This window comes from Corvus hawaiiensis, chromosome 1, assembly GCF_020740725.1.
Source record: "Corvus hawaiiensis isolate bCorHaw1 chromosome 1, bCorHaw1.pri.cur, whole genome shotgun sequence".
Classification (NCBI taxonomy): domain Eukaryota; kingdom Metazoa; phylum Chordata; class Aves; order Passeriformes; family Corvidae; genus Corvus; species Corvus hawaiiensis.
In genome coordinates, this window is record NC_063213.1 from 8,575,234 (window position 1) to 8,590,710 (window position 15,477).

The 15,477-nt window shown below is 41.1% G+C and overlaps 1 protein-coding gene across 1 annotated transcript; it reads left to right on the forward strand.

Moving 5' to 3' along the window:
- Nucleotides 1–1,059: 1,059 nt before the first annotated feature.
- NOM1 (nucleolar protein with MIF4G domain 1) lies at nucleotides 1,060–15,477 on the forward strand. The gene is made up of 11 exons (XM_048326373.1): nucleotides 1,060–1,954; nucleotides 2,761–2,885; nucleotides 3,815–4,010; nucleotides 5,797–6,120; nucleotides 6,643–6,753; nucleotides 7,528–7,695; nucleotides 8,285–8,406; nucleotides 12,111–12,243; nucleotides 12,610–12,741; nucleotides 13,452–13,561; nucleotides 14,440–15,477. Exons 1-11 carry the CDS (start codon nucleotides 1,061–1,063, stop codon nucleotides 14,615–14,617), a joined length of 2,493 nt encoding a protein of 830 aa, XP_048182330.1. The 5' UTR covers nucleotide 1,060; the 3' UTR covers nucleotides 14,618–15,477.

Genomic DNA, 15,477 nt, shown 5'->3' on the forward strand with positions numbered 1-15,477 from the left:
AGCCCAGAACTGCACACAGCACTCCAGCTGTGCGTCACAAAGGCTGAATAGAGAGGCAGGATCGCCTCCCTGACCTACTGGCAGTGCTCTTCCGAATGCATTCAAGGATCCCAAGGCCTTCTTGGCCACAAGGACACACTGCTGACTCATGGACTGCTTGTCATCCATCAGCACCCCCAAGTTCCTCTACAGAAGGACATGGCCGTGGATGTTTGCACTGGCACACTCAGGAAGAGACACCTGAGCTTGGCAGGGTTGGAAGGGGCTTAAAATGCGGGTCTTGGCAGGTGGAGGAGAGGCCAGGGGCTGGTGTCCCTCGGCTCCTCAAGAGGCATCAGCAAGAGCCTCATGCCCCATGGGAGCCTTGTGATCACAGCCAGGGTGTGAAGGACAAATTGTTCCAGTCCCTGGCATAAGAAGATGGACAAGCCTTGCATTTTCTTTCTGGAGCATGTCCAGAAAGGGATAATGGAGGTGCTGAAGAGTCCGTAGCATGTCTTATAAGCAACAGATGAGGAAAACGGTGTTGTTTAGCCTGGAGGAGGCTCAGGGGAGACCTTACCACCCTCTACAACCTCCTGAAAGGAGGGTGTAGCCAGGTGGGGGTCGGGCTCTTCTCCCAGGTAGCAAGTGACAGGATGAGAGGATGCAGCCTCAAACTGCACCAGAGGATGTTCAGGTTGGACATTAGGAGAAATTTCTTCACAGAAAGGGTGACTGGAATGGGCTGCCCAGGGAGGTGGTGGAATCCCGGTCCCTGGAGGTGTTTAAGAAAGGACTGTACGTGGCACTTAATGCCACGGTCTAGTTGCCGTGATGGTGTTCGGTCATAGGTTGGACTCCATGATTTAAGAGGTCTTTTCCAACCTAATTCATTCAGTTATTCCGTGATTCTAAAATACATACGCACAAACGACGGGATCTCTACGGACAGAGAGCCTTTGGTGCGGCGCTCAAGAACCCCGTCCCCTCAGAGCTGGAGCCGCCTGCGCCCAGCAGGGGGCGCTGTGCCCGCCATGGCGGCAGCGCGGCGGAAGCGGCCGCCCGGCCCCTCTCCAAGATGGCGGCGCCCAGGCGCGGTGTGGCCGCGGGCGGGATGAAGCGGGGGGCGGCCGCCCGCGCCCGCCGCGGCGGGAAACTGGATCGGCTGCGGCAGGCGGTGCAGGACTATGTGCAGGCGGCCGGAGGCCAGCCGTCGCTGGCCCTGCTGAAAGACTCGGGGAGGCAGAGCCGCAGGAGCCGCCGGGACGCCAGGAAGGAGAAGCGCAGGCTCAAGCGGAGCCGCCGCCGCCGACTCCAACGCGGGGAGCTGGTGGAGGTTCCCAGCGCTCCGGCCAAGCCCGCCCCGGCCAAGCCCGCCCCGGCCAAGCCCGCTCCCGCCGCTCGCCTCGGAGCCCCAGCTTCGCCCGCCGCTGGGAAGCAGCGGCCCAGGCCGGTGTCGGCACAGACATCGGCAGCCCTTGAGGCCCTCTCGACCGCCGCAGCCACCTCGGCGCGGAAACGGGCCCTGCTGGAGGCCAACGAGGAGGAGGAGAAGGAGATCCGGCGGCTGGAGCGGCAGCTGGGGCTCGGGAAGCGGCGCAAGAAGCAGGAAGGTTCCGCGGCCGAGCGGGTGCCGCAGAGCTTCCTGCGGGACGGGCTGGGATACGTGCTGGGAGCGCTGGGCACACGGGCCGGGCTCAGCCAGCTGTGCGAGAGCAGCGACGAGGAGGAGCAGGAGGAGACCCAGCCGGGGCCGCGGGAGCGCCCGCCGAGGAAGGAGGAAGATGAGGACGAGGAGGATGGTGAGGACGAGGAGGATGGTGAGGACGAGGAAGCTCAGGAAGACACTTCAGACCCCTCCGAGGCGGATGACGTGGAAGGACATTGGGAGAGCGAGAGCTCGTCCCCCGAGGACGGCGGGGTGCCAGAGGCCAGCGAGCCCTCGAGCGAGGAGGAGGAGGTGGAGGCAGAGGTAGGATGTTCTCCTCAGATAGCACAGACCTGCTTCCCAAAGCACGTCCCGCAACCTGAACATAAAGCAGAGTTGCATCGCCGCTGTTAAGCCCGGGTGTTTGCTGTCCAGTTGGGCCGTGTGGAGTGTTGTCCTGGTTCAAAACAGCCGGGCCCAGCGACAGTGTTGACTTGAGGGGTCTGCCAGGTCCTAGGGACACTTGTTAGGCATAGAGGGGAGAGTTCCCGAGTCATGCTGGTGGCAGGTAATACCCTCCAACACAAGGCATGTGGGAGCTCTATATGTGTGAAATCTGCAAATAAAAGGAACTGCCCCGGCGTTTGAGTGTAAGAATATGATTAACTCTTCCGTAAAGAGAGCTTGTGTTGAAATTAGCAGCGGTTACACACTGAAATGTTACTTTCTGAACGATCTCAGAGGTTCTGCCAGTATTAGGTCTTGTTGAATGGGTGGAGGAGAGGAGGTCATACAGGTCATTTAGCCCTCATGGGCCTAAACTTAAAGTGTCGCTGATAAAACTTGAGTAAACCCAGGACCTAAGATGTCAGGTTTTAATGACCATAACTTAAAGAAAATTTCATGTATAGGGAAGAGGGGCTTTGCTGCTATCAAGTTTGTTTTAAAGGGTTACCTTTTTGCCTGCTTCTTTTCTGCATGTTGTTCCTTTGACATTGGTTATTACATGGTAAGATATATCCTTAACTAAAAGTTTGGTATTTTAATCTTAAATAGAGATGTGTATTTGTGTTCAAGTATTTAAGATACTGGTCTCATCTGATACCTTGTTTTCTTCCTTTTCTGGTAAGAGTGATAATCACGGTGTTACAAAGTATGTTCCTCCTCAAATAAGGAAAGCTCAGGAGACAGTAGATGACAAGAAAAGAGAAGAATTGGGAAGACTGAAGAAAATGGTCAATGGCCTCATTAATAGGTAATGTAATAAGGAAAGTCATTAATCTTTCTAGATCAATGTGACAATGCTCATCATTCAAGCCCAGGTGGCAAAGATCTGACTTTTCTCTTCACAAGCTGATTTTAAGTTGGCAATCATGTCTACTATTGTTAAGAATAATTATCTTTATTGGTATAAATTCTTCAAAGTTAGTCATTATAGGTGTTGAAAAATCTAGAAAATAAATTTAAGATTGGGCTGAATTCCACACAGCAGTTGCCTGCAAGTGCTAGTTATAATTACTAAGTGTCAGTTGGAGTTGGAGTATGCTTATAAAAAACCTCACAAGAAAACAAGTTTTGGGTTGTCTAAGGTTTTTTTAAATTAAATTTTTCCGACACTACAACTGAGAAGGAGCAACCCTTCATATATTGAAGTACTGAAGAATAGAAAAAGTAATTAACATTCATTTCAATTTTAGAGTGGTTTTTAAATAAGAAATCTATTGGCAATTTTCATCCATTACCTGTAAAACGCAGACTAGATTTGTTCAGTCATTAGAAATTTGATATACCGTATGGTTAAAGTATGAATTACTTTCATACTTAATTTCTTCAAAGACTGCGATGTGCCATAGTTAAAACTGCTAAAACCAGTCTGTTTTCTTGAGAAATTTGTTCAGTGTGACAGTAAGCAGATTGACAGTCCTTTGTAAATACTGCTGCTAATGTGTTTTTACAAGTAGTGGGTTTTTTTGCAAAAAATTACACTCAAATTAAATGTACTGTACTTTTTTAGTTTAGAAAACACAGAAAAATACAAAAGGTCCCTTACAGTCATCTTGTCAATCTTCAATCTTTTCTTCTGAAGTCAAACTAGTTTCTCTAAAAAGAATAGTTGTTTGTTAGGTGAACTCAAAACTGTGTAAGGAGAAGAAAGAGTGAACACTGGAATTTGTTTCTCCATAGGCTGAGTGAACCAAATTTGTCCTCCATTAGTGGACAGATGGAAGAGCTCTACATGGCCAACAGCAGAAAGGACATGAATGACACTCTGACAGACATTCTCATGAATGCCTGTGTTACTGCAGTTGCCATGCCTGCAAGACTGATGATGGAGCACGTCCTTCTGGTTAGCATCCTTCATCATAATGTAGGAATTGAGGTAATTCTTGTGCTTGGGACAAACTTTGTATAATAATAGATACTGTAGAGTGTTTTCCTTGTTTTCTTTGAATTGCCTTGTGATTTTTAATTGTGTGTCACTAACAAGCATCTTTAGTTGAGTTTCATCAGTGTTTTGTGGCTTATTTGCAAGGCTTCCACAGGTGAAAGGGTCTAAATCTGTTGCTTTATCTGATTTTATTTCCTCCATGAGTTACCACTGGTCAGTTATAAAACCATCATTTTTTCATCAAAATCTTTCTGCCCCCAGTAATCAAAAATTTTTAACCTTCAGCTTCTCTTCCCTTTAGTTGCACTAATCCATTTCTGTTCTCATGGATACATGAGGGTATTGTTTGAATCATGTGTATCCAGATAAGAAAAGTGTTACAATTACAGAAATCCTTTTACAGATTTTCTAAGCAAATCATGCAAATCATCAGTGGAATTAAGTAGTTCTAACATGGAATAATAAAAACTTTAAAAAGCATGGCAATTTTTTGAGGAGATTTTGTGTTGTGTTTTTAAGCCTGATGAGTGAGATAAAATCTCTCACTTAAGCTGATGCTGAAGCTACTGATGTCAAAGGGAAGATTTTAGCTAATTTCAGTGAAATGTCTCTCAGGAAACAGTTTTTTCAGCAGTGTGTTCCTATTAGATTACTCTTTTTTTCCCCCTGCCACATCTCAGTGCAAAAGATGTATTAATGCAAGTTTTTCAGTTTGTCATACAGTGGCCTGAATGCTGGCTCTGAAACCATATTAAATATCAGATGGATGCAATTACAGCAGCTTTCTCCGTGTAGCCTTGGCATTAAATGTTTTTTTTGTCCCTCTTTGTGCTTGAAAGGCAGTTCTGACTGCAAATATAATGTTTCTGTAAAATAAATATACAATGTGCATTACATGAACGAGTGATAGTACAGCTGCACTGAAGATTAGGTTGAGCAATGCAGGAGTTGGGCTCTGTTTATAAATTTGTGCAGCCACTGGATAGTTAACACTTAAGATGGTCAAGGTTTGTAAAGCAAGTCAGTACTGCTGCTGGGACTTCTGGTTTCCTTAAGAACAGCATATTTTAGCACAGTAATAATGGGTGAGAGGTTTATTTAGCAGCAGTGTATTCATTGTCTCCCTGTGTTTTGGTAGGCTTTCTAATCCCAGCCTTTAGCATCAGTTCTCTCTTCAGAAGTAAATATATTCCAAAATTTCTTTTCCCGGCTGTACCACTGACAAACATCTAAGAATTATCCCCATTTCAAAAGCAGCTTAAGCTCATGCTCAACAACTGTGAAAACTTAGTATTTTGGGGATTTTTTTCACAATATTATTTTTTTATCCTCCTGTTAAGGATTTTGTTCTGGAGTGCCGAACTCAGCAATGATTTTGGTTTTTGACATGCGGCTTTTCCTGGATGAATGACTAGCAGTAACAGCATGCTAGCCTGACAGCTGGAAAGATGCTAATATGTGTCCATGAAAATTATGTAAATGTGTACTGTAGGTTCATAATACTTGTTTTTCTTGCACAGGCTTTAAAAGGCAACTGGATGTCATATATGAGGTGTAAATGACATAGACTTCTACAAAAACGTCACACCTCTTAAATATTTGTGTATGTAAATGTCGAACTTCCATATTGGTTAAGAGAAGCAACAGTATTTCTTTAAAATTAATAGTGGCAGTGACCCAAAAATGAATGTTTTACAGACATCTGTAAAATCTACTTACAGTTAATGGCTGGATTTTTTTTTTCCTTTTTTTTTCCCCTTAATGGAATTGTTGCCAGGTCGGTGCTCACTTTTTGGAAGCCGTGGTGAAGAAATTTGATGAACTCTGTAAAAGTGATGCTGAAGGGAAAGAATGTGAAAATCTGCTTGCTTTGATTGCTCATCTGTACAACTTCCATGTGGTTCATTGCCTGCTGATCTTTGATATTCTGAAAAAGCTTGTTAGCACTTTCACTGAAAAAGAGATTGAGCTGATTTTATTTCTTCTGAAAAATGTGGGCTTTTCCTTAAGAAAAGATGATGCATTGGCTTTGAAGGAACTGATCACTGAAGCCCAGAGGAAAGCAAGCACAGCAGAGAAGAAATTCCAGGATCAGACTAGGGTATGTGTTTGTTTTAAAGATTTTATATTCTCAACAGACTGTAATAAGTACTTGGATACATAGTTTAATTTACAGAAACATTTTCTGCTACATTCTGTTTAGGTTATAAATTACCATTAGTGTGATATTGAGTTACTTGCATTCTTCTTGTTTGTCTTTCCCCGTTAGTTCTTAGTACACAGACACCAAAATGCTTCTGATGGGTGAGACAGGACTGGTTTGTATCTTATGCAATGGACAGATTTTCTATTTCATGATACTTTGTGCCCTTCAAAAAATGGTCACTGAGGCATGGTGTTTAGCAGATGAAGCTTGTACACAAATTAGTATAAAAGGGGTTAAAGTAAACTTGAACACAAATTAATATAATAGGGGTTAAAGTAAACATGTTGTATTTAAATTTTGATGTATATAGCCAGCTGAGCTGCTTATTCTCACAGAATAGTAATTTCAAGGTACACTCTTCTACTTTACTTAATAAACCCACAGCACAATCTACAGAACTCTTTCTTTTCCCAATAGGTTCGTTTTATGCTGGAGACTATGCTGGCACTTAGGAACAATGACATGCGTAAGATTCCTGGTTATGATCCTGAGCCAGTGGAAAGACTCCGCAAATTGCAGAGAGCGCTGGTGAGAACTTTCTTGGCAGGTGTAGCCTTGTTCTTCTTAATGCAGGAGTAATTATTTGTATTGGATGTCAGCTCTCCTGGGGGTTTTTTGTTTTCTTTGTTTTTTTTTTTTTTTTTGACAGAAAGGGCAGTTTGTCTAGAACAACCCAGTATAAAAGGGGTGAAAGTAATTTATCAGTGCAGGATGTGCATATCAGAATAAGCAAGGTAACCTAGTTCTGTAGGATTTCCTCTCTTAAATTTTTGCAGTCCTCCTGGTAGGCTTCTAGACTCTTTTGTTGAAAGTTTGTTCTTTGTTCACGGGGTTTAAAATTTTTATTTGAACTGTACAATACATAAGGCAGTTTGTTGTCTTTGTATGTAATCACAAGTGTTCAAAAGGAAAATCATGACAAGATTGTAAGATGCTGCAATGTCAGCATCATCTGAATTCTAATCAAACTTCGTGATTGGAAGATGCCTACTTTTTAGATTATTATCTCTTTTTTCAAATAAAAAACCCAAGAGCTTCTACATGTAGATTTATGCAACTTTATGCATTTAAAAAATTACAGCATGTGGAAATTTGTAAATTCTTTTCAGGTTGCTGATTGAAACAAAGGTTGGGGAGGAAACATGGGAAGACCTTTATGGAGATACGAACTTGTATGTTTAAAGTTTTTGTTTAAAAATCATTTTTAGTAACTAAAGTATTTGTTGTTTTCTGTAAGAAAAGAAAAAAAAGTTTCAAGTAAAAGCTTTTGTGTTGGTTTTTACTTTTGTTTTGTTATTCAAGGTTCACAGCAGTGGTTCAGGAAAAGACACTCAGCTCCGTGTGTCCCTGGAGTCTCTCCTCAGTGCTGACCAGGTTGGTCGCTGGTGGATCGTAGGGTCATCCTGGAGTGGAGCACCAATGATCAGTGATACAAAAAGCCAGGCTCAGCAAAAGCTGCACGTAGGAAAGGTAAATGCAAATTTTAAGTCTAAGTGTTTGTGATCTGAAGATTTTTTATACGTGTCATTAAGTTCATTTCAGAGCCCACCAAAAAAACCTTCATGTGCTCTTGTAAGACCAAGATTTTGGACTGTAAATTCTGCTCTTAGATTTTTTTAAAACATTATACTCATCTCCTTCAAAAGAGCTGTTACTACAAATATGGTATAGCTTGTTTTTTCTTGTCCTGTGGAATTGCTAAGGTGAAAGAAGAGACTTAACAATGGATTTGCTGGTAGGAATTCTGACAGGTTGTGGTGTCTGCCTGTGGCATATATCCAAGCTGATTCCAAAAGTAATGTGGTGAGATGGTCATGGTGAATTACTTACAATAGAAAAGCACATCTTAAAATTAATTGGCACAATTAAAGTAGATTAAAATGTATTTCCATAGTTGAAAAAGCTCCCGATGATGTCTGTGCCTCTGGACAAAAGCTCAGGACCTTTGGATTGGTGATTCATGGTTTACTGGAGAGCTTCATTGATGGTGTTATTTAAGGTATAGAAATAGCTTTTGTAAGGCAAACATAAATAAAATAGCATATAACTTTATTTTCAGGTGAGTTCAAAAATAATGGAACTTGCTCGTAAGCTGAGAATGAACACTGATATCAGGAGAAGTATTTTTTGTGTCTTGATGACAAGTGAAGACTTCATGGATGCCTTTGAAAAACTTCTGAAGTAAGTACAGACTAGCACAAAAGACATCCCAGAACTAAAAATAGCATTAAATGGGTTTAAATACGGCATTTCTGGTGTGAGCTTAAATGCATTTAGTTGATAATACAATTAAAAGAAGTACATAGCCAGGAATCCACATAGGGTAAAAGAGTTGGAGAAGGGAACCAGAAACCTGGTATAAGGATTAATGTGGGCAGGCAGAACTGACTGGCGGTCAGAGGAAAGGAGTAGCCCCTGTTCCTGTCACTCCTGGCTGTAACTGTGATTTGCAGCATCTTTTGATGTAAGGAGCCTGTGTCTTTTTGCATTGGATCTGTGTATCCCAGCAGAGTGGATGGAAGGCTGCTGCAGGCTTGTTTCCTTACAGGGGCAGAGCAGAAGCCCCTCTAGAACATCTCGTGGTTTTGTTGCTGGATTGCTGTGATTTCTGTACTACTGCCACTTCTTTGTTTTCTTGCCACCTTGTTAAGCCATCTCTGCCCATACTTGCATGACCTGGTAGTGTTCTAGTACCTCCCCTTCTCTCTTGCATAATTTATTAGCTTTGGGTTTGCTTCCCATTAAGACCAGTTTCCTTACCCCTTGACAAGCAGCTCTTCTGAAGAAGATGTGATCAGGAAAAAGCTCAAACTGAGGTATTTCTTGTGTTTGTCAGAATATTCATTGTAAGTCTGTAGTAACTGGGAGGGGAGAGATCAGGTCTGAACTTTTCCGTCACAGCCTTGTAGCTCAAGGGTATTGTCTTACCAGGATGGCATGCAATTATTTAATTTGCTTACCAAACCAAAACAGACTTTGTAATAAAGTCAACTAATATTTGATTAAATGCCACTTCTGCAAAACACAGCTTGGATTTAAGACTGTGATGGAGTCATTCCAATATCTTAATATGGCCTGTTCAATTAAAAGAAATTAGCTGCTGCTGCAGCTCTTGCCAAGACCTGGTAGCTCAATTTGCAAATTGGACTTGACTCTCATCTGTGCTATTTAAGCTGGTACACAAATCTGAATACATACAGGCTTGGCAGAAAATCTCTCTTCAGGCTCCCTGGTGTGTGTTGGTGCTGATGTTTATATGGCAAACTCAGGGAGAGGAATTCTTAAATCTGCCCACATCTGGCAGAGTATAATGGAAAGTACACAGAATTGTCAGTGAAGGAATTAACTTCAGTGTGAACATGTGTTCCTGAGTTTATAGGAATTTGTATTCATGTGTTTGATGTCAGTCTCATGAGAAAGAGCATATAAAGAAATATTTTAACTGCTCTTGTTGATTCATCTGCTGCTAGTTCTGTGGCAGAGTTGAGATGTGGTTAAAGGATAATTTAAACTATTTAAAATCCAGACTGCTATATTTCTTCTAGTTCCTTTCCTCCTTACTGCAGATGAAAGTAATTAGTTTGAGGCCAGAGCAGCTCCCTGAAGTGGCTCAGTGATTGCAGAGGTGTCAGTGAAGAGACAAGGTGACAAAGAGGAGGGAGTGAGACTGGATCCTCTTCATCAGCTGAAAGGCCACACCTTCACAAACCACAGTTTCACTCAGGAGAGAGAATGAATCCTGCTTAAGTTTGATGGAGAGGCAATTTTTGAAGTTATCTTGTAGAGATAAAGAATTTGAGAAACTTTCCATCTCAGAAAATACTGAGACACTCATAAAAGGCTCAGCTATCCTACTGGAGTGAGATGTATAACTAAGGATAACAAGTGTCTACCAAAGTGATTGTATCTACTAATATAATTTGTACTGACTTTTAAAAGGGGATTCAACAGTTGCTATTTTTGATCTAAAGGCAGTGGTAATCTTGGGCTTCAGCTGATGATAACTAACCTACTTGGAGGCAGGCTTCTGCTGGTGATAAATAACCTACTTCAGAGGCAGTTATCCCATTTACAGCAGGATCATGATACACAAGTCCATGGGAATACTGTAACTCATGAATAATTGAATCAGTGAGGTGGTTGCACATTTTTTATCAAAGAATATCAGGCTTATGAAATCTATACAGTTTTGTGGTGAAGCTCAGCAGTGAAAGATAGTCCAGACTGTTAAATTTTAGATGTTTAGGAATTCTAGTTCTGCGAAGAACAAATATATGTATATATATGTATTTATATCCAAGTGTTGTCACTTGGTTACAACTCTGGCAACATGAGTATTTCCTAAGTAAGCAAGTCATGATAGGCGTGATGATCAACAAGTAAAAGGAGAGTGTGCTAAACTAGTGATTGCAGTGTAACTTCCCAAGTCATCTATTAAATGCAAATCTGATGGCTGAAAACCTGTGTACTTGTAAAAAAAACTTTTGTTGCTCTGAAATCAGATGGAACTTGGCTGATGGGAGAGCAGGTGGATTGTGACACAGACACAGCACTTATAGTACTGACCCCTTTGGAAGTGCAGATGTCTGAATTTTCACTGCTCGTTAGCAATCAGCCTAGAAATCATCCCAGATTTTCCTACTGTAAAACTTTAAATTCTGGGGAGTTTGGGCTGAACAGCAGTGTTTTCTCTGTTCACCTGTTGTGTCTGTGGTCACATGCAATGCAGATGTCTGGAGGTGTGTACAAAGGAGGGATATTGGCATCAGGTGATGGCCAGCTACCCTACCGACAGTAGGGCAAGTTCCAATGGAGTCAGACTTGGTTAGAAAGTACTCTTGAATTGTACTAATGCCCTGTGAAACTTGAACTTGAAGCAATGAGAAGAATTTTGTTTGATGTTTTTCAGATTCTAATATGATGCATTTTTCATTTTAATTGGTTTTAATGCTGCCAAACACTTGGCAGCATTAGGAAGTTAAGTCATACTACTCACAAACAGGTACACTGTTAGTTACTGCTCCCTGCCAGAGTGTCTCAGCCCTCTTTTAGACTGGTCAGCTAGACTGGTTGGAGTGGGAAAGCTGCTCAGTCCTTGGCCTTCATACTGGGGCCTCCAACATAAGTACTTGTAGATCTTGTTTTCTTCAGGCTTTTTTAAGATGCTGTGGAATCACTGACTGTACCCTCTTAGGCTACTATCAAACAAAAATGAATTTCAAGTATCACGTAGCGTGGATTTGACCCAGAGATTAAAAAATTCATATCACCAAGTAAGAAAAACATCTTAGAATATTTTCTTATCTGTACTAAGTACCACACAAGTGAAGGGTCCTGGAAATGTTTCTCCAGAGTAGGCTTACACTGATCCAAAGGCTGGATTTCCTCCCATGACCATAAGTACAAGCATGAGATAATCACAATGGGACCCTACAGTTCTTGTTTCACTTTTTAGCCTTTGTTTCACTGTTTAACCCTGGTAGTGGTAACCATGGGTGCAGTTCTACTGCTGGTACTTCTGTGCCCTCTCTTCTGTTCATGGAGAGCTACAAACATGGAGTGGGATACCTTTCCTTCCCTGGGCAATAATACTTTTATCATTCCACTTCTGTCTCTTTAGGTCTTGCTTTTGCATCTACTCCTTTAACGTCCATAATGCTTCAGCATTTCCACAGTGCCATACCAGGATACTCATTTAGCCAACACTCTTAAAGGTTGGACACTACAAGTTTTAGAGACTTCGTAGGTACTTTGTAACAAGTAAAATCTAATGTGATGTTTGGAGGGGTTTTAAAGTATTGCTCTCAGATGTTGACTGTAGCTCTTACTTTGTGTCACTAAGTTTTTCCTTACAAAATTATTCTCATTTTCTTGCTACATTTTAGGCTTGGACTGAAAGATCAGCAGGAGAGAGAAATAGTTCATGTCATCCTTTACTGCTGCTTACAGGAAAAGACATTCAACCCCTTCTATGCATTTTTGGCTAACAAGTTTTGTGGATATGAGAGACGATTTCAGGTAAAAACAATTCTGTTGCTTCATTGGTTTAGTGTCATAATTGTGGTTAGGAAGACATTACTGAATACCTGAGAATGGGTGCAGGCCTGTTAAGATCTTGATCCCAGGAAAAATTCTGCTGGTATAGCTAAGCATTCAGTAAGGCATACTCATGGTCAGATCTGAATAGGAAATGAAATAACTACTGCTGAAGGTTTTCCTTCTTCTGTTTTATGCATTTTAAAATAATTGGAACAGTCTGATCAAGCATTTCTGTTAATTAACAGAGGGCTTATAAAGAATAGAAGGTCAAAAGGTTTGCTATATTGTTATTCATTTAAACAGGCACTTGATTTGCAGGATTATTTTTTTGCCTTTGACCCTCAGGTGACATTTCAGTTTAGTATTTGGGACAAAATCAGAGGTTTAGAAAACCTGTCAGCTGCTGCCATCTCCAACTTGGTGTCACTGCTGGCTCACTTAATAAGGACAAAATCACTGCCACTTTCAGTTCTCAAGGTAGGTGTGTTTTCTTTTCAAATCCTTCTGTTTTTCCTGCATTTGCTAGTTCTATGGAAGGTGTATTTTCTGTGTTACCTATCCGGTACTTTAGCTGATTATGCTAAGACAAACTTGTTTTAAAATTATGAAATTGTTCCAATTGATTATGTTTATGCTATCATTTTGGGAAAGGGGAATGTGCGGTGACCCAGGCATAGAGAAAGTCTACATTTCTTTATCTAGAGCAGTTGTAAGATTATTTCCTTTAGTGTATCCAGAGTTGGAACTGAGGCCCCTTTATTAACAGGCTTTGCCAGTGGATTTTGTGCTATGGTTTTTAGCTGATGTTGTTTTTATTAGACAAGAAAGTGCTGAGTAGATGTCTTGGATTTCAGAATGGGGAGTCCATATAATTCTATTAGAAGAATAACTGAATTATATTAAACAGGCAATTAAATGGATTGTCCCAGGTACTTACAAAGTATTTATCTAATTGAGAAATTACGTCTGGTATTCTGGTACAAGTAGATTTCTATTCCTTAGAAGGCTTTTTGCTTTCCTTATTGATTGGCTTTTGCAGGCAGCATTCTCAGGTAATTATTCTGTGCTAAACTCAAAGCTCAGTAGATGCAGAGGCCAGTTGGTGTGCTAAAAACTCTTCATTTAGGAGAAAAGACCGGCTGTTTGAAATACTTGAATTAATCTAATTCTCGTTCTCTGTCTGCCAGGTAATTGAATTCAGTGAACTGGACAAACCCAAAGTCCGTTTCTTGCGACAGGTATTAAGCACACTGTTAACCAAAGCAGATGAGGAAGAACTTACTGACGTTTTTATGAGGTAAGTGATCACTGACACCTCCACAGAACCCTTGTTGAGTAGTAATTAACATAAGAAGTTTGCCAGTTTTGTTTGGAATTACACTGTGCCTTTTCCACACATTAGCCCTCCATCCCTTAAAATGTGAGCTCTCCTGGCTGAGTGGGGGAAGTGTGTCATTTGTGTGTTGGTACAGGCTCTGACAGAGATGCAACTGTAAGAGGTGTTACACAAAATAAGGCTTCCAGATATTCAGTGTATCATTTTGGTCATAGGAGTTTCATGAGCCGAGTTCTGTAATTGCCTGTTTCCCTTATTGCTGTATTACCCGTGTGCAGTGGGATTTGCTCTGCCAGCAGTCATTGCTCAGAGGTATCATAAGAAGGAAAAATAAAGTGATACTAATGAGGCAAAGGTTTGGGGTATTTTATAGGGTTTTTTTTCAACATTCTCTGAAAAATCTTTTTTTTGATATGGAACAGAGCTGTCTGGAGAGTCTGGGAAATCTCCATCCTTAGAGACGCTTAGGACTTGAGTGGATAAGACTTGCGATGTCACATAAAATTAGAAAAAATTAGTTGGTGATGTTTCAGCTGTCATGCAGCAACAAAAGGAAGCTTGAACACGGTGTTTGCTTTGGTTTTTGCTGTAATGTAATTGTTTACATAAAGTAAGTCTGAGGCTGCACTATTCCATTTTGTTGTTGAGAGCCAGTTGTATGTCAAGTGTTTGGGCAGTTTGCCAAACCAAGGTAGACTTGGTAATTTGAAAGCTTCTTCAATAAAACTTCTTTTATAGGTTGGCTTTTTTCTACAGCCCTTTTTGAAGAAGATGATAAAATTAATCAACTTCTGAAACGGGAGCAGACTAAATAATATTTTTGATCTGTATCTTTACAGGGTATCTGACAACCCCAAACTGGGAATGCTGCGGGAAGGGTTGAAACTCTTCCTTACCCACTTCTTACTGAAACATGCACAAGCCCAAAAGAGTGCTGAAGAAGCTAGCTTGTTAAAAGAGAGAGTGGAACTAGCAACCAAGGCTTTGGAGGCAAAAGAACCCAAACTGAAACTATAGTTCTGTTTTTTCTAATAAAACATACGGGAAAACCAAGCTGGGGTCTTTCAGACCTAAATAATTGAGAGTGAGGAGAGCTGTGTTACTCTAAAGGATCCATTTTTTAATATAAGCAGTTACTGTGCTCTACATGCTAGTTAGAGGTTTAAATTAAGGAGATACAAGGCCTTTTTGAAGAAAGGGAAAATGTAGTTTTGTCATGTCCCTTTTTAGTACAAGTGCTTCATGCTGATGGTTAGTATCTGGAGAAGACAGTGGATTACTCTTCTATGATACTCTGTCAGCAGCGGTGTTTTGCATTGCATATTCTAGCCTTTCATTTAAAATAATAAAAGAAACTGCCTTAGCTAAAGGCTTTTAATGAGGGATCATGGTACTCACCTGAAGAAAGGGGCCACTAGATGGCACAAGCACTGGTGAGTCGGTTTTGGGAAGAAATCAACTTTTTTCTTAAAGTGTTGGAAGTTATTCACTAATTCTGTGAATTGTTTCCCTGACTGTGGGTCAGGAAAAGATCTTCAGTTGGATTCAAAGCTGTAGCAAAGCAACTTGAAGATCTGTCTTTGCCCAATTATATAGGGTTTAGAGATCACAGCATAGTTTTATGGCTTTTTTAGCCTGTTTTTCACAGCTTTAGAATTGGAGTTGCCGAATCACTTGTGTTAATCAGATTTTTCTAGACATAAACAATATCATCAATATGAGTCTTTTAAGGAGAGAATACCTCCCTTAAGAGTTTGCTCACATTTTTCATTTGGATGCTTAAAAAAAAATAGGCACATTTCTTTCTGTGACGCTCTTTTAATGGTTTGTTTCTTTTGTCACCTCACCACTACACATTAAACTGCTGTTTTTCTAAA

What these genes read in the sequence shown, in the direction of transcription:
- NOM1 (XM_048326373.1), top strand. Translation starts at nt 1,061, where the DNA reads ATGGCGGCGCCCAGGCGCGGTGTGGCCGCGGGCGGGATGAAGCGGGGG. An exon ending in GTCAATGGCCTCATTAATAG is followed by an intron (nt 2,886 to 3,814) that starts GTAATGTAATAA and finishes GTTTCTCCATAG; the next exon opens with GCTGAGTGAACCAAATTTGT. An exon ending in GATATGAGAGACGATTTCAG is followed by an intron (nt 12,244 to 12,609) that starts GTAAAAACAATT and finishes TTTGACCCTCAG; the next exon opens with GTGACATTTCAGTTTAGTAT.